At 40.0% G+C, this 19532-nt stretch overlaps 2 protein-coding genes across 2 annotated transcripts; both read left to right on the forward strand.

Moving 5' to 3' along the window:
* Positions 1-4107: 4107 nt before the first annotated feature.
* Positions 4108-13107, forward strand: rras (RAS related). Its single transcript, XM_080723911.1, has 6 exons — positions 4108-4987; positions 5629-5716; positions 6956-7058; positions 7683-7791; positions 9066-9184; positions 10192-13107. The coding sequence occupies exons 1-6, from the start codon at positions 4901-4903 to the stop codon at positions 10277-10279; spliced, it is 594 nt and encodes a 197-aa protein (XP_080580037.1). The 5' UTR covers positions 4108-4900; the 3' UTR covers positions 10280-13107.
* A 1968-nt stretch (positions 13108-15075) lies between these two features.
* prrg2 (proline rich Gla (G-carboxyglutamic acid) 2) lies at positions 15076-19291 on the forward strand (the record flags this gene model as incomplete). The annotated part of the gene is made up of 5 exons (XM_080723119.1): positions 15076-15160; positions 16022-16204; positions 18153-18279; positions 18971-19114; positions 19240-19291. The coding sequence occupies 5 exons, from the start codon at positions 15076-15078 to the stop codon at positions 19289-19291; spliced, it is 591 nt and encodes a 196-aa protein (XP_080579245.1).
* Between the last annotated feature and the right edge of the window lie 241 nt (positions 19292-19532).

Consider the following 19532-nt stretch of genomic DNA (forward strand, 5'->3'; position numbering starts at 1 on the left):
TTATTTGACCGTGGACCCCCATCTGAAAATGTTTTATGCCACTGGGACGCCCAGAAGTGATTTGTGTTACTTTACTGTGTTACAAAAATAGCAGATGGTCAAGCTTGTATTGTATAGGCCTGTCTGCTATTTTTGTTCTAAATCCTCAGAGTTTTTTTGAATAACATATGTTGCTATATACTTATATCCTTGAGCTACATCCACAATTGTGAACGAGGAGGGAAAGATTAAAAACTATTTAAGTTCAAATGATGGCCTCAGAAATCGAATACCTCCCCCAGTCCATAGGGATGTCCCTTTGTCCTGGTGGTTAAGATGTTGGACTTTCCGCGCGGAAGACCCGAGTTTCGAATCCCGGGCATTACAATGGTGCTGTGACCCGGATTGGGTTTCCACGTGGGAGGTCAAAAGGGGGTGAGTGTAGCAGAGTGACTCACTGTCTCAGCCTGATGGCCTCTCCACCAGTCAATAGGGGTGTCCTTTTGGTCTGGTGGTTAAGATATTGGACTTTCACGCGGGAGACCCGGGTTCGTATCCTGAGCGTTATATACAAACATACATAGGAGATACTTATAAGAACGGGGTTAACCGGTAGTTTCCAAAATAACAGTATTGTAAATATCTCTATGGTCAAAGAAACACTTATTAGTAGACCTATATATCAGAACAAATGGTCACAGGATATATTGCACAAGCCAAAATTGAGAACGTTTGTTATGATGAAAAGCAGTTATGCCTGTGAAAAGTATGTCTGTGCCCCATTATCCAAAAGACAAAGGTCTTTATGTGCCCCTGCACCTTGAAACTGGTAGATATAGAGGGGTAGTGGAGGAAGAGAGGGTTTGTATTTATTGTGACATAAATGATATTGAGAATGAGTTCCACTTTATGTTCTACTGCCCCTTGTATCATGAATTACAATAAGACTGTTTAATAAGTGTGGAAACTCGGATTTGATATGGTTAAGTGACGCAGAGAGGCTTCACTGGATTTTTGAACACAAGGTATTTGCACTGGCAGAATATTTAGAGAAAGCATGGGACAAACGGACAAAGACAACATATGTTTAAGGTGTATTTATTTTGTTTTGGCATTTTATTTTATTTTATTTTATTTTATTTTATTTTATTTGTTGTGACAGTGTGGAATGTGGTATTGTTTATTCTTTTTTTGGTGTCTAGTAATCCCGTAAGGGATGGGTCTGTAAAGACATGACACGAAAATAAAAATTAATTAATTAATTAATTCATTCATTCATTCATACATACATACATACATACAGTACATTAACAGTATACGTGTGTGTGTGTGTGTGTGTGTGTGTGTGTGTGTGTGTGTGTATGTTTAGTCTGTACAATTATAAACAAATTGTTGGGTGCCTGTGTCTGTGGGATTTGTTTAAATAATATAAATAGTAGACAGGCAACAGTCCGTAAGCGTCCATTGTTCATAAGCCAAGTGGAAAACGTTGGAGGCCGCTGGTCCCAGGCCTTGAGGTTGCAGCAACTCTTGTCAGACGGTAGCAGCTGAAACTGTCTGTAATTTGGGGTGGCTGGGTTTTCTTCACAGAGGAGTCTTATCTCATTTTATAAAGTAAATAAAATGAGTGAATATATGGTTCCTGTTTCAATGAGTAGGCTACCTAAGAAATGTCATTTCCTTTCTCCTCTTATTCACAAGAGCACCACATTTTGTCTTTCACAAAGGAGTGGTTGTGTTCTAAGAACAACACTTGTTCTGTCTTTAACTAAGTGTGTTCAGATTCAGAGCAGAAACTTCATACTGTTTTAAAGAAATCATACTAAAATAGAATAAACGTATCTAACTACAACAGATGGGACCATCTGGCCTGCCAACAGTAAGAGTGAACTGCGTAGTGAAGGTGTGGGTGCCTTCACTTCACGTTTCCACATTTAACATCCGGCACAACACCTGTTGGTGATGTGTAGCATATAGTGGGCATGGGATGGGGAATAGCCATCAGGGACGGTTGTGATTGGTTAGTAGGTTGTCAGGGAGACAACATTGTCCAATATAATACTTAATCTACTCTGTACACATTCAGCAGCTACGGCAGAGGTAGTATCATGTTTCAATGTGGCATATTATATCCTCTGTACAAGCTTTGATGACGTAGAGTGCCACATCTGACCTGCAAAGATTGCTTTCAATATTGGTGCACCAGGTTCCTGGAACCTCTTGCATTATGACCTTAAAATGAATACCCTAATACTGTACCTATTGGCCATTTTAGGAAACATTCATTTGATTGATTGAATACTTTATTAACAAGTGTGTTAACAGTACAGGTAGTCCAGTCAAAGGTTACACTAAAAGGATAATACAAAGTGCCTCAGGGGGTTTGTTTACATTGTGGTCCATTATACTCAATTCATTGATATTACACAAATGCATACAATACAATACATATTGCTACAAAACTCAGTAGCATCAACACTATATTTACAGAGAAAGGAGGGGTGGGGCCCGGGGGGTGAGGGCAGAGGATAGGCTTACTAACAATGTGTTCACTGTCCAAGGAGTTACTATGCTCACTTGTATTTTGAGGTTTAATAGACATATTTTAGTTTTAGTTTTGAGTTTGGGTGTTACCTATCCATTACCAATATTGCATTGCATAATTTAATTGTTTATTTATGCCAACTATCAGTCACAGGCTGCGTCCGTCCCTCTGGGCAATGGGTTGTGGACATAGACCTGTGGACAATATCTTAGGGTCAAATCAGATTGACAACAGGCAATCAGCAGGCCATTCACAGTGTCTGTTAAAACAAACAGAATCATAGATATTAATGGTTTTTAAATAGGAAAAGTACAACTTTTAATGTGTGTTTTGTCCACTATATATACAGTATATAATCAACAGGATGTAATAACCAGAGACTTTCAGACCCAATGCATGCATTATTCGTGTCAAACCATACAGTAGTATAGCCTAGCTCAGCTAGACACAATCCAACCATGTTAAAACAAGGTGGGGATCTATACTGCAGTTATTTAGCTGCATTAGTATAGAGTCGGGCTAACAGTCCTACTACAAGGGTGAAGGGTCCCCAAATATTTCAACCGGCGACCCCCAAAATAATCATCTTTGACCTGGGGACCCCCCCCCACCCTGACAACTTGGAATTGTAGGCATTATTTAGTTTGACTCGGTTCCACAGATAAATATTGTGAAAATAGCCTAACTAGTCGCACTGTGAGGCATTGTGAGCTTGTACATCTTGTAAATGTTTGCCCCTTTCTTATGTCATATTTGCCAATTAGGTAGTAGCCTATATTAAGAAAAAGTCTTAAAAGTCATTAAATTGTCACCAATTGTGCAGATTGTGTACACTTATAGCCTACTGTAGCCTATGTTCGTTGTTTACTGTTGAGAAAATAATTAATGTTGCACATTAAGCTACTAATCTGAAGACCCCACAAAATACACAGCTACCTGGGTGAAACACCTAGAAAAGAGAGAAGCCTACAGTAACAGTTTAGTATTATGTCCACTCTAAATGACCAAATAAGGAGGTGGAGGAGGAGCTAAAGCGTATAGCCTATGTTGTACGACGGTGTAGCGCGTCAAAAAAGAACAGATCTACAAGCTGTTGTTAGCAGTGGTGGAAACTGGAAAGTAAATAAGTAGACATTTAGCCTACGTACAGTTTTGAGGTATTTGTAGGCTACTTTACATATCCAATTTCCAATAGGCGACTTTTACTTTTACTCAAATGCAAATATTGTAGGCTACTTTTACTCCAATACAATTATTTTAAAAGTTTAGTTAACTATGATTACTTTGATTATTACAAAACATATATTAACCACTTCAGCGTCGCATCGTACGTAGATCGAGCTATTTTCTATACATTTTGACAACTTGAAATGGGACACTCTGCATAATGAGTAGCCTACTTTTACTTTCGGTAGGCTACTTTAATTAAGTAGTTTATAGTAGATCTGTTCTTTTTTGGCCAGTGGCGCCCTAGAATCCTGAGCATGGAGGAGGGGGGATGCGTGAGAATTTATTAGAGGAAACGACACGCCTCCTCCCTCCAACATAGGACCTACGCATGAGATGTCGAGCGAGAGGAGCAACCTTTGACTGAGGAGAAGAAAAAAAGTTTGCCTTGAGGCGAACAAAAAAAGAAAAGCCACCCATAAGAACTAGAAGAAGAAGAAGACGAGACGATCGAGGAAAAAAAATGAGGCGATCGTCCCGAAAAAGCGAGTAAAATCCCGAAGAGAAAGAGTTTTGGGTGCACACACAGTGATACAGCGATATCTGACCAAAAGAAAAGGAAAGATTCGGAGCTGCCCGGGGGTTGGGGGTCGATCGAAGGGAGTTCGTAAAGTTGGCACCACCAGGGACGAGTTTACTTAAGGCGGGTGCGGAAGGCGTTTTTTTCTCTCCGGGGCAAGAAAGTTGATTGTTTAACAAAGATTGTTATTAATCCTCCGCGAAAAGAAAAGACACGGCCGCCACGGTAGGACCCAGCGGGGCGCGATCCAGATGTGAATGGGAGTGATACAAAGTAACCAGGAGGAAGTATAATACCATTTTAATATAGAACGCTACATTGTTGCCATTGCGGGGGGAAATGGTTGGACTGGCCGTCGCAGATTGTTTAAAAAAGACAAAAGTACACGCTTAAGAGAAATGAACAAAGAAATAGTTTTGTAACATGCTTCAGGATTCTACATACTTCTGTTTTTGGGCCCTATAACGTTCTGGTAACGTTTAATTCAGCATCTCGACGATTTTAAGTTACGTTTTTTTTAATGCTTTTTAAAGTTTCTGGTAAACGTCAGTATTTTCGACGTCGCCAGTAAAGTTCGCATTTAGATAGTTTTTAATCAAGAGTAACAATCGTAGCCTACTGAAGCCGTTATGTCTGGAGAAGAAGAGAGATTCAAACTGGTCGTCGTGGGTGGAGGAGGAGTGGGCAAAAGTGCTCTGACCATCCAGTTTATTCAGGTGAGTGTGACAACTAGGCCATGGTTCACTGCATTTCTGGGCCCTTTTGAATGAAGCAGGTTTAGTTCATTTAAATCCAAAGAATGCACTATTATGGTAGTGTTTCTCAAACTTTCAAATGTCAAGGTCTCTCCTTAACTCTGACTGTTCAAATGGAACCAAATGAACCCGTTAGGGTTCACGTTCCATTTGTACAGTGTCAGAGTGTAAAGAGACTTGTATTTTTGACCCCCCCCCCCCCCTAAAGGAACCCACAGAGTCCCTGAAATCCACTTTGAGAACCACTGTCTGCATTATGGAACCAAATAGGTTCCATTTGTACTTTGTTGTTTTGGAATGTATATTATTTTGCTGTGTGTGTGTGTGTGTGTGTGTGTGTGTGTGTGTGTGTGTGTGTGTGTGTGTGTGTGTGTGTGTGTGTGTGTGTGTGTGTGTGTGTGTGTGTGAGAGAGAATTAACATATTAACATGAGCCTACTTGTGTATAATTATTGGGTTTAGCTCCAGTGTTTGCCACTGCCTGCCTCAAAATGTTCTCTGAAAGTCACTTGGCCTGCAATTTGCAAACCAAGACATTTGCATGTAAATAAGGGCACACAAGAATGTTTCTCCCCTAAACCTCCAATCTCTCTCGGCCTTCAGTCCTACTTTGTCTCCGACTATGACCCCACCATTGAGGACTCCTACACCAAAATCTGTACAGTGGATGGGAAGGAGACCCGGTTGGACAGTAAGTATCATAAGGACAGTTAGAACATACAATACTTGGAGTGTGTGTGTGAGTCTGAGTCATTGCTTTGGCCTGATCGCCTTGTCCCACTCCCATCCCTCCCAAATGCACACACGTTGTGTGACGATATAGGCGGTAGCACTGGCTTTCAAAATCAATCAAAGTGTTTCTGGCTAGTATTTGACCAGATGTTGGTGAGTACAGTAACGTTGCACCATGTGGCCGCTCCCTGTCTGTGAGGTAAGAGAAGAAGCATGCCAGTATGCCAGCCCCAGCCTCAAAGTTGTGTGTGTGGGTGCATGGATGATTCATTCCCATGTTATGACTTGCACTTGGCCAATGTTGATGCTCTAAGGCTAAGGTGTAGTCATTTAAGGGGGCCTTAACTTGACAAGTGCCTGGGTCACCAAGTTAGCTGATAATATCTTGTATAAGTTTGCACTCTCACTGCCTGTCATTTCGCACAAATAATGCCATAATGTGTGACTCACCAGAGATGGAGACCGAAATGTTCAAAGTGTGCTAAAAGTTTGATTGTCTCACTGCCTGAGGTAATGTCTCGAGCTTTGCCGAACATGTCAACTAAATGCAGTAACGACCACCCTTTTTGTGTGCCAAAATCAAATCTATAATGACAAAAGATAAATGTACAAAGATCTTCATAATCAATAAAACTTGACATTGTTTTTAGTTTTTGCACTTTGGCTCTGTGTGCTGAACCATCTGAATTAGCACTTAGTTATTAATGAGACAAGTGTGGCCTGATCTGACAACAACAAAACAGATATTCATCAAACCTTTTTTTTTATATATACTTTTTGGTCAATGACTTAACAGAAATGTAGGCCTATTCCCTAATGACTATTTCATTCCCATTTTTATTTTCCCTTTTAAGACGGTTGAGTAAGCATGCCTTTCACTCAAATCATTTAATTGTGCACCGCCATTTAATTTAGTTTGTGTACCAGGTGTGCAAATCTGCCCTGGCTTGTAATGATCAAGTCTTGAACCCAGATTGTTTTTGTATTTGGTTTTAACCACCTAAGTGTGTGTGTGTGTGTGTGTGTGTGTGTGTGTGTGTGTGTGTGTGTGTGTGTGTGTGTGTGTGTGTGTGTGTGTGTGTGTGTGTGTGTGTGTGTGTGTGTGTGTGTGTGTGTGTGTGTGTGTGTGTGTGTGTGTGTGTGTGTGTGTGTGTGTGTGTGTGTGTGTGTGTGTGTGTGTGTGTGTGCGCGCTATTAGTTTTGGATACCGCCGGTCAAGAGGAGTTTGGGGCTATGAGGGAGCAGTACATGCGATCTGGAGAAGGCTTCTTACTAGTGTTTGCCCTAAACGACAGTGGAAGGTAATTGAAAATGTGTGCATGAATGAATGTTCTCATCAAACAGGAAGCCAATGTCTTCTGTTTTGTTTTTGTTAATGACATGTTTTTGTAGAAATTGATCTTACTTCCTAATTTGTGTTATTGGGCATGTCACTTGAGGTGGAGTGATAACAGTGTTGTGCTGCGTTACTGTAGAAAGAGGAAGTAACGTGACGGTGTGTGATGTGGTGAGCCTGCGATGAGCTGGCCTCTCATTGCTATTTTCAAAAGGATACTTTTAGGTGTTAGGTCTTGCCTTTAACACCACACTGTAGATTCGTGAACATTTGTACTGGAACTCTTCTGTATGTTCTATAATTGTACATTCTTGTAATTGGAATAATGGTGAGGTTGAACAATTAATCATTTATCTTTGTCCCCAGACCCCACATTGAGAACCACCGTGTAGTGCACTGCAAATTATTTCTGGGATATAATGCAAATCATAGACGGAACCACTCATAAAAGAGACCAGCCAACTTAAAAACATTGAATAGATCACACCATAAGAATCATCAGAGCTCTGTGTAGAACTGCCATATTCAACATTGTATTGTTTAGAGATACAATAAATGTATATGCTATCTACCTCTTTCCTCTCAACAGTTACAATGAGATCCACAAGTTCCACACGCAGATTCTGAGGGTGAAGGATCGAGATGATTACCCCATGGTACTGGTTGGAAACAAAGCAGACTTGGAGCAACAGCGAGTGGTAACGTCACCCTGATCTATTTTCAAAGATGAATTCTGAATGCATTTTATTTTTACACAAAAATAGGGCAGCTTAGTCTTGATTTATCTGAAAATGGCAGCTCCACAAGCTCCCGGGGGGATGCATTGCGAGCTTGTAGATCAGCTACTGTCGTGCAACCATGTACTGTACAGTATATATCAGGTTTTAAAGCTGGGAGGACAGGCCTCAGCCAGATCCAAACGCATGACGTTATGTGGATTATGTGGTGGACTCATCAATTATTGGACCTCCTAGATGCTGCTGCTCTGTTTCATCATTTACTTTTTTTTATTATTACAAAAAATAAATTAATTTTTCACTTTGTGTATTCTTAATTTTGGAGCGTTATTTTCTGGCAACTTATACTGGTTTCTTTGCCTTCTTCAAATTTGGCATATTGGTAGTACTTTTGCGTTTTGGGTATGACTAAAACCTGCTACCATGGTTACATAAAGCTGCTCCACACACCCTTAAGTCTTCTGTATTTGGCATCACTTTTACCCGAGGTCTACAAAATAAAAATTTAAATGACTTTCAAATCATCTGGAATGTTGAAAGCTTGTTTGTAATAGTGCTGTCACCATTCCAGTCATGCTTGCTGATTGTATTCATGGTCACTCAAGCACAATGTTTGTGATCATGAAAAGCTGTCTGACAAAGCCACAAACCCGTTCAGTTGCCTTGACCAGCTAGTAATGTCAGTGAGTCACAATCAACAACAATCTTAGGCTATTGCCTTACAGCACTTATCTATCCTTACACTAACTTTCGTTCTCCAGATTGAATGTATTGATATTAATGCAGCAGTTGGAGGATAAAACGAGCATGAAGTGTATAGCCCCAGGGCTACACCGGAGACATTAAAATCTCTGGCCATTTAAAAAAGAAAAGGAAAAAGGGTACACTGTACAATCCTCTGTGTTAATTTAACTCTGAGTGTGTCCATTTGGTTCCATTTGTATCCGCTCGGTTACAAATGGGTAAATTAATACTGAGTACGCCCTTAACACTGTGTTGGTATTAGCTCGTGCATTATTCTCAAATTGGCAGAGAAACTATAAATGGTTACTCTCATGGTCTTATGCCAGTGTGCTGCCAACCAGGTTAGAAAACCTATGTTCTCGGGCCACCTTGAGGCAGCTAAAGACGAGTTGGAGAATAAACCAGAAGTGTGTGTTCACTAACAAAGATGTACAGGGTAATAAATAATGGATGCAAGAGCTGTAATATGTGCGTTCCCTCTGCTGCTCCAGATCTCCAGAGAGGAGGCCCAGGGATTTGCCAGAGAGAATAGGATCCACTACATGGAAGCCTCGGCTAAGAACCGCTACAATGTGGACGAAGCCTTCCTGGAGGTGGTGCGCGCTATAAGGTACTGCCGAGAAATCATTCTGTCAGTTATGACCCAGTTGAATACATCTTTGTCTTTTTACGGCGCCGCGTGGCTCTGCAGGAGTCTCGCCATATAAAAGAAAGAGTCTGTCTGACTGTGTGTGTGTTTGTGTGTGTGTCCGGAGCTAATCTCGCTAACTGCTGGGCCGATCAGCGCCAAATTTCATGTGCAAACTGACAGTGGCTGTGGGCCTCGGAAGTACACATGTATTTTATATATTTTAAAACATTTAACTTTAATTTTATAAGGGTAATAATAATAATGGAAGTCAAAGGGGCTTTGATCGTGCTGAATTATTCCTCAAATGTGGAGCCATACGTCATAGACAACTGATGTCCGTCATAGATGACTGACATCACAGGCTGGCCACATTCTTGGATCTCACTGTCTTGAGATCCAAATTCCAAAAGGAATTTACCCTCTGGAGTGCCCCAAAGGCTATCATGTTGCAGTACCAATCAATCAATTTGACGATGACTCTGAAATGGATAAGTAAAATGCATGCCTGAATAACTTTAAGGAATCAAATTTTCTTTGCCCCTGATCCTGATTTGAGTAATTTAAAGCTATAATCTTGTGTTTTATTTCCATTGTTTCGCTCTCCTGATGGAGAGGAGTAATTGCAACGTCTGAAACTAGTTTTATTTATTTATTTTTATATATTTGTTTTGGTGCAAGCTTTGTCAATGCAGTGGTACATTTTCACTGCCTTGTTACGTGAGCTGTCCAGGGCCATTGCTATGGTCGAAAAAGATAGGAAATCAAGGTGCAGGTTAAATTTGAATTCTAACTCAGTCCAAATAATAAATGTATTTATAGTTTTATCGGTTCTTTTAAATAGCTACGTTACTTGTCCAAGTTGAGACACACAAAACAAACTGATTCCCTCAATTCCTCATTCTCCTGCCTCTCTTATTCTACCTCCCAACCCCTACCTTCTGGTACTTTCTCTTCATCCCTTGTTTCACCACTGTCTCCGGGAACAGAAAATTTCAAGAGACAGAGAGCCCCCCGATCCAAGACAACCACACGCGGAAAAAGAAGAGCAGTGGGTGTCCCTGCTCTGTCCTCTAACCAACCCTACTCCGCCATCTCTTCTGCTGTTACCATGGAGACCCCCCTGCTCACTGGGCGCGCTTGTCCACCAGAGTGGGGAGAGAAGAGAGGAATGGGGTGCATGGATAGCAGGGGGTATTTGTTTGTGCGTGTGTGTGTGTGAGAGAGAGTGTGTGTGTGCGACTGTGCGTGCGTGCGCTGGCACTGCTTAAAGAAGGGGGTCCAAGAGAGCTGAGCAAAAAGATGGAGTGTAACGTTTTATTCATTTTTCTTTTTTTATTCAAATGGTTTCATTCGCACTTTTTGTTTTTTTGCTCAAAGCGTCTTTGTTTTAAATCATTGTAACCTTTTTTATATTTGAGGTCCTGTCATTTCTGTAAAGAGAAAAAGAACAAAAAAAAAAGGATGTAAAAGGGAGAGGTCCCGATCAAACTAGAAGCAGAGAAAGCGAGTGACAGAAGGCAACAGCATGCTGAATCAAAGGCCACCGTCACCCAAAACACTTTGTTTGTTCTGAGTATAGAGGCTTTCATCTTCAGGCAGCTGTCAGCCAGCTGCCTTGTCCTGTCCTTTCACAACATGTTTGCCATTGCAGTGGTTCTCAAGTGGACTCGAATTCTGTCTTGAATTTACACCGCCATGTAGTCGGGAGGATGCGGTATGAAATAATGCATTGTGTCCTCCAATAGAGTTGTGTGAGACTATTGCATCATCTCGCATCCCCCCCGTTTGAGCTGTGCGGTAGACATCATGACCTAAATGTCCTATTAGTCCCTCCACGGGAAGTCATGGTGTCTGATGTGTGTGCTGGGCAAGGCTCATTTGACCACATTAACCCTGGTGTGCCTATATTGGGCATTTCATCAAGTGAAAGCTCTATTTTCATTCAAAAATAATGAAAAAAACAAAACAAAAAAAAACGTCAAGCTCACAGCGTGTTGTAATGTGGCACCTTGTAAGCTAGTATATCGGCTATTTCTGACCATTTTTAATAGAGCTTAAGTGGTTAAAAACATTGCAATTTGTTGGCAATGAGTCAAACTCCGAATTGTGTTTCTGTATGGATTGAATGAATGCATGCTAGTGAGAGAAGGGGCTGCACAAAAGACTTGGAGATAAGTGTTCCAAACACTGGTACTTTTATTAAGCAGTGCAGTATTCGTGACCACAAAAGTTATATTCCGTTTGCACAATTTCAGCTATGGACTGGTAGGCAACAGTAGTTTGACACTAAAAAGTATGTTTTGTTGTTAGTTTGTTGTTTTCAAGTGATTTGGAGGAGTGTTTGTGAGTAGACTTGAAGTTGTGCTCTGGTACTTTTATCCCTTTCAGGTATTGGCCTGCTTTTCAAGTTATTGCTTTTCAATTTCAATGCTGTGCACATCATTTCAGGCACACGCCACCAATAAAGCATCGATTGTTAGTATCCACTTTTTGTCTTTAAGGAATGTGCATAAACAAGATTGGTGTGGAGAGGAAGTCATAGGCGAAAAAGAAAAAGAAAAAAAAATTCTATGCAAAGAATTTCATATCCTGTATATTCAATACTCACTGTTAACTGACATCTATTGTTTTTAAAGTGAATATGTAGCACTGTGTTCTCTTGATCAAGGACAATTACATTCTTGCTCCCGTGGACTTATCAGGGATCTGATCATACAGTATATCATAATTGATGGCTATATGCCATGTTCATTTCCACTAAATGTAATGTGGCAGGTGCATAAAGATGGCATTCGATCAGTCTTTTATTTTTATTATTATTATTTTATTTTTTTCACACAGTGCAAGATGTCCAAACGGTCTGCCTTTTGGGGACAAAATTGATGTACATTGTACTGTAGGATGGACTAGTGGGCAGTGCTTAAAGGACGATGTCACCACTTGTTCATGATAAAAACGGCACAGTTCTTTTCTACTCGGTCTGTGTCTCATAGGAGGGCTCTGGGCAGTTCAGAAACCCGTCTGCCAGTGACATCATTGTTTGGTAGATTTGTTTTTTAAAACAAAATATTTTGATTATTATCGTGAGAACAATGGCTTCCTGTCCATTATAACAGTGTAACTTTTCATGAATAGAAAGCCTACAGTTTCTATTAACTTGGATTCCGCATCGATGATGTCACTGGCAGACTTTCTGAACTGCACACAAACCGAGTAGATTTATTTTTCTTTTTTTTTGTTGCTATTTTATCATGAACATTAGTGAGGATCAATTCTATGAAGATATGTTGAAAAGTGGTGAAGTTGTCCTTTAACCACATGAAGCATATTGAGTCCCTAATGGACATTCTGTGAAAATGGCGAGCTGTAGTGTAGATCGCCATTTTCACCGAATGTCCATTGTAGATTATCTATAATGTGCAACAAGATGTGGTGTTGTGGGAAAACATTAGGGGTGTAGGATAGACTCCGGTCAACAAAGTATACAGGGTTTAAGTGGTTAATAACATCTGAGCACTGGACTGACATCTTTATGCATCTCTCCTTGCCTCATGTCACGCCTTTACTCTTTTGCATCTTGTTGAACGTCACATTTCATTTTTTATTTTCAGCATCACTATTTGTGTATTTAAGTGAGTGTAGTTATTGGATTTATTGATTTATCCTACTTTATGGTGGACAAACATTTGAAGGCCTAGATCCCCCTTGTTCCCCATCTGGTTGTACAAAATGAGAAACTATACCTTACATCCAAAGTAGAATGAAATTAATTCCATATCTGCCCTTTTCAATGCTTTGGACACTTTTTAATTACATTTCTTATTGAGATTGCTCTGTTTTAACCAACAAGAACATTGTTTTGTATTGAAATAAAACCAAAGAACTTTTGTATGTGATTAAAATATTATTTACTTTAATAATTGCCTTTTTTTGCGACTTTTGTGATGCTGGCTTCTTTTCCAACAGGGAGCTAACAAACTATATACAATTTAGACATTTAGCAGACACTCTTATTGAGTGAATTGCAAAGTACACAATCAGAATAAACAACATGAAACCTACCGTAGTCAACAAATGACAGGGTAAATGGTCAAGTAAATAGAGTGCAAAGAAAACAATGAAGTGCTACAAAGAAGCAAGAATACCAGATAAACATCAAACCTAACATCTGTCTAAACATGTTATCTAATGACATTCTTAGCATTTTTGATCAAGCAAACACTAAATGACATGGATAACAGAAACCAACACTGCATAAGTACAGCATCTATCTAAAAAGGAGGAAACGGTGATACAAGGAACAAGGAGTGCTGACTTCTCGATGGGGGAAGGGAGTGGTGGTGAGTTTTCAGACTGGGAGAAAATGAGTCTACACCAGTGGTTCCCAAACTTTATAGCGCAAGACCCGAAAGAGAAATGAGATGCTTGTCCCGGGATCCAAACTAGTGAAAATAGCACATCTAAGCTCACAATGCGTTGTGAGCTGCCCGTGAGCTTGTAGATCAGCTATTTTCACTACTTCTTAAACATTTGTTTTCTATTTTACAGAATGTCTCTTATTTTATTTCTTCATGAATTTACTGAAAGAAATATAAGTGTTTTAATTCATGAAAAATGTAGCTTTTTTGGGAATGTTTTATAAAAATGTTTTGAAATAATTCGAAACAAAATGCAGGAAAACAATAAAGGGACCTATAAAAATGTGTCTGCAACCCACAAATGGGTCCTCCTGGAGGGAGGGGGTAATTCCACAGCTTGGGAGCCAGGGGCTCTAGACATCTATCTAGCTTTGTGAGATTTTCAGCATTTTTGTCATTGCTGTCAAGCTTCTGGCACTGAATAGAGGTGAGAAGTTCCAAGGGACCACATCATGCCATGATTTCTGGATTTGATGGTTTAATAGCTATCCTACAGTGTGATGGGGCTTGGATAGCCAAAGAATAGTTTCAAGTAATCATGTTTCCATCATGCCTAGTGTAGGCCTACTTGCTGTTCTAGATTAAAATAGGAAATAATAAGCCTTAGATTTTCTGATTCTGATAATTACATTATAGGATACAATATTTATTTAGGCTACTTTATTTCTTATCACGTCCCTTATCAGTATTATTCTTGGTCTTAGGACTACATTGCCACACACACACACACACACACACACACACACACACACACACACACACACACCAAGTTTTTAATTTCCTTGACACACACTAGGAAGGAAACTCCCTCATGCCGAATTTGCCTCCGGCGGTCAGGTATGTTGTCAAACAGGTATGTGATGTGGCGTGACGTCGAGTCGTTACGGCGTATTTATGGCAAAACAAGTTAGCATATGGACGCGATGCAAATTGTTGCTGCTTAAACCCAGGGAGAAAAGGTTATAATTTGTGCTACATTAATCTACAGAGCTTTACACCTGGGTGGAACACGGTCTGAAGACATCGGGAAACAAAGAGGAATAATTTGGTATATTTACTCTCAAAGTTTGTTACCGCGGCGCTAAGCAAACTTCATTCAGGTAAGTGTGAAGACACTTTGGAAAACGCCCGTGTTCACTAACATACTGGTTTATGTGCAGTCTGTGATAACAATTTCATCGTTTCAAATGTTTATGTAATGTGCCTAAGCAGACAAAAGACGATCTCACATAATGGGGTTTATTAATCACCTGTTAACTTTTTTGATAAATTGGATTGAAAGTTGTTGTAACCATTCACCACCAGGTGGTGACAAAGTCCCGTGATCTGTGTCTCAACCACAGAAATGTTTGAATGGAATAAAGGTAGTGAAAATCTAAATGGGCATTTTAGTTTAATTAAATTATACCCCCCCCCCCCCCCTTCCTTCTCTTGTAGGTTTTGCTTATCGCAATGCCAGGTTCAGCAGAGATATGTTTTGCCATGCTATCGTTGCTTCACCTGGCTTGGGCAAGAGTTCTATACAACCACAATGAAGGTAAACAGGGCTAGATTGAAGATTCAAGAGGTGTGTGTGTGTGTGTGTGTGTGTGTGTGTGTGTGTGTGTGTGTGTGTGTGTGTGTGTGTGTGTGTGTGTGTGTGTGTGTGTGTGTGTGTGTGTGTGTGTGTGTGTGTGTGTGTGTGTGTGTGAGAGAGAGAAATGATGGTGTGGCTCTACCAAATTATGCTAGCAATAATCATTGATGAGCATCCACTGTATCCTTTTGGTGGGATCTAAAAGTATGTTATCTTTTTATATGTAAAGAAGTAAATGCTTGTAATTGCTGTTTATTTGTCTTATTCAATCATGACGATTCTGATGGTGGGAATGAGATAAGAGTATACTTTTAGAAGAGCATAATGCAGTCTTCTAAATTGCAAGCCTTGTTTGTAAGTGGTGCCTCTATCATCTGTATTGATTCACATTTTTGAATTGTAAAAATGTTCATGTTATCTCATTGTGTGTGAACGTTAACGTCCATGTCTATCTTAGCCTGAGCCTATGCCTCTATTGCAATTAATTATCTTTTCTTTCTTTTTTTAAGATGCAAAAGCTAAAAGCTCACCACACGTCGCTATGCGCTGCTTAGTGCACTTATAGAGCGTCTATTTTCACTATTTTCACTCACCACCATTGTACAACAAGCATAATACAGAACAATGGTTCGACTTTTTTTTTAATAACACATACTTCTCAATTCTCAGATTACTGGTAACCTACATGAGCAGCAGAGCAAGATTAAGTCAGTTATTGGGTTCGATATGTTTTCAGTTGCGTAACTGCCCAGCCCTACCCGAGCCTATTCATCTCATTCTGTGTGTCTCACTTTCTCTTCTCTGTGCTTGTGGGGGTTCCAGTGTTCCTTGGGGACAGGCCAGCTGCATCCTTCCTGTCGCGCTCGCTGCTCTACAATAGCTGGGACTTTGAGCTGGTTAGGCCAGACGACCTGGAGAGGGAGTGTATAGAGGAGATATGCAGCTACGAAGAGGCCAGGGAGGTGTTTGAGGACAACACACATGGACTGGTAATGACTGGAGACGGTACACAGTAAAAATCCACTTTGAACCCTGGCATCAAAAATAGCAGATCTACAAGCTTACAACTTTGTCACATTGTGATGCACTGTGAGCTTGTAGAATTGCTATTTTGGAAATGTTTGAATTGGGCTTCAAGCTGCCGTAAGTGATATATTTCTTTGTTAAAATACACATTAAATAGCTCTATATTCTGAGCAGTCATTGCTAGAGTGTTTGTTGAGTAACAGGAGTCTCCCTGTCTCTACAGCTCTTTAGTAAACAGAAACAGGTTCGGATGCCAAAACTCCTCGTAGGAGATTAGGCTACTGTACATTTTTGGAAATGGGAGCCTCATAATTTCAGTCTCCTGCCTGCTAAACTAGGTATAGAAGGATATGCGTTCAGTTCTGATTTAGGGTTCACTTTCAGTGGTTTTGGGTTCACTACTTTTTTTTCTTTTCTTTTCAAATCTTGTTTAAAAGAACAATTGAGCCGGCAGTCCATTGTTTTCTAAATGGCAATCTGATTTCTAAATCTGACTGGTCAGCCATATCTAAGGGTGGTAGCTAGCCAAAACTGGTTTCAGTTCTTACCCTTCAAGTCAAATTCTTATCCTTTACACTACACAGTAAAATCCTAATTTATGTATTTATAACTCAAAGAGTGTAACCAAATGGACCCATTATATTTGTACACTTTCTGAGTTAAATCAAGGCTCAGGATGTTATAGTGTACATAAAAAGTGACTCTTGGTCTGGAAAGGCTCCTCAATTGAAGCCAGATGTCAGAAGCACATTTTTCACTGAGGAAATAGGCCAATTTTTAGAGTAGGTGTGTGTTGGAGAGGTTGTATGAAGTTCATGCAGAAGTGATTGTTAGGTTCCAATTTGAAACAGAGATAGATCATTAACTCATCTTGCTTTTATTTTTCAGGATACATGGTGGAAGGCATATGTAAGCGCACATGGTAAGAGACTTGATATCAAACATGTATAGCCTACACTGTTTCTCTGTTTTAAACATCCTTCAAACATGGAAATATACAACAGTCATTAATCACTTTCAACCTCACATCCCTTTTTTGGGAATGTCATTATAGCAGCAAGCTCATAATGCATTGCATCGCAACACATTTTGAGCTTGTAGATCTTGTGTTTTTAAATAGGACATTAATGGTTAACACGCCATTTTTATACTGGATAGTTCCTATTTGATATTGAATATTGCTGTACAATAAACTATGACATATAGTAGACCCAAATTACAATGTAATATGATCTCTTACGACTCTTAGAATTCAAAATATGAAATATATACTTTTAACATCTTAGTGTGAAACAACAAACAGCTGGAATGTGTCTGGAAGATGCATTAAGTTGTACCTGCAAATAAATTATAACATTATTCGCAGTTATTGGAAGGTATTTTCATATTGCAGGCTAGCATTGAATGTGCCTTAAGAGAATTCAGTCTGTCAGAAAGAATCTAGTTTAAGTGTGGGATAAACAGAGCTATTCTATTCCTAGCTGAACTGGAGATATATGAAATGATGTGGGGGGCCATCTAATTTGTGTAATGAAGATTTGAGTACAGCCACACCACTTATGGGTTGGCAGTAATTAAATACATTGAAACTGTTTGGCTGACTGACAGGTGTTAGCATATTAGGGAGGATAGTCGATTAGTGATGGAACTGATTAAATATTGAATGATTAGATCAGGGGCTCCCAAACTTTTTGAGCTTGAGATCCAAAAGAGACATTTGGTGTATTCCTGAGACCCTTACTTAATTACTTTCAGTAAGTTTCAGTAATGTTTTACATAATAAAAAGAATAAGGGTTATTTACTTGTGACCCGTAAACAAGATGTGTGACCTGCCCAAAATGACTTGCAACCCTGTTTTGGAACTGGACTGAATGAGTGAACAGTGCATGGCTACATGACCACAAGTGTATGCTGCTGCTTCCATAGAGTCGGCGCCCAGAGTGGATGTGTCGGGCCTGGTGGCAGGAATCGTAGCTATTCTGGTGATCGCCGTCATTGCCACAGTGCTTGGATTGTACTTCTATAAATCCAAGAAGGGCAGAAGGTCAGCCAGGTGAGCGTACATTAATATGGAGTACTGGTAGAGAATGTTTTGTGATGCTCTGCCCTTCTGTATAAATGTGATTTAGTCTGCCTGGGTGACCAGATCAAAATGTTTTATATATTGACAGCCAGTATGTCTTTATCTACAGCAGGGGTCAGCAACATTTTTGACATGAAGTGCCATGTTTTCATTTTCTTGATAGTCAGTGTGCCATAACACATCAAAATTGCATATTTCCAATTGATTTGGACAGGCTACAAATATACTACCCTTATTTTTGTCCTTACTCTTTATAAATATATTCTTTTACATTAGGATGTAGGCCTAATGATCATTAGACTCAAGCAATAACCCACTCTCCCAGACTAGTCAGTATCTCCCCAATCAAAGTTATAAGCTTGAATGAATGTAGAATTATATGCAGGCAGTGTGTGGGCTCTCTCACACTTCTGCCAGTGTGCCAGTGATCACCTTCCACTGTGCCAATGTTGGCACCCGTGCCTAAGGTTGCCTACCCCTGTTCTACAGTATTTACTTTAAAAGCTGAATGTTTATTATTCCTTACATTTTAATTCAAATATTTATGCAGACGTTGTGAATTTGTATTTCATACATTTATTTGATTGACTGGCTGTGGCAATTGGCACTGTTATTATTTTCTTCTACTGATCATTAAATCCCATGCTCTGTCATGGTGCAGTGCTCCAGTGAGACTGGTTATGGACGGGCGTCCAGCCGCAGAATCCGTACCCCTCAATCAGATCGCAGCCCCGGGTCTTCCCTCATACAACGAGGCTGTGAACCGCAGTGGAGTGCATGACGCACCTCCTCCCCCTTACTCTGGGTATGTACTGTGTGTCAAGTATGAGGATCCATGGTGTACTGGAGAGACTGATTACAATTCCTGTGGGAATATCCTAATACTCTGAGGCTCAAAGCTCACTTAACTTTCTCTTTCTTCTGCCACAGGGGGGCGCCATCGGAGCCTCCTGATCCTACTGATCCTGCTGAAGAGGAATGAGAAGAGTGCTGGAGTGTTTATGTTTTTAATTATATTGTTGCTTGCATTGGTATTGACAATTTTACTGAAGTTTTGTATTTAGAATATGAAGTGTTTTTAGAATATTTATGAGTGCGATTCTGTGACAAAATCCTAATTACCGTTGATGATTTTTGCCATGAATTTTCAACTAGCCTTCTGATGTGATATTTTTATTCAGGCCATGGGGCTTTATTATTTCTAAGGTAGGAAACAGGGATGA

The sequence above is a fragment of the Nannobrachium achirus genome (genome assembly GCF_963921795.1).
Source record: "Nannobrachium achirus genome assembly, chromosome: 4".
NCBI classification, from domain to species: domain Eukaryota; kingdom Metazoa; phylum Chordata; class Actinopteri; order Myctophiformes; family Myctophidae; genus Nannobrachium; species Nannobrachium achirus.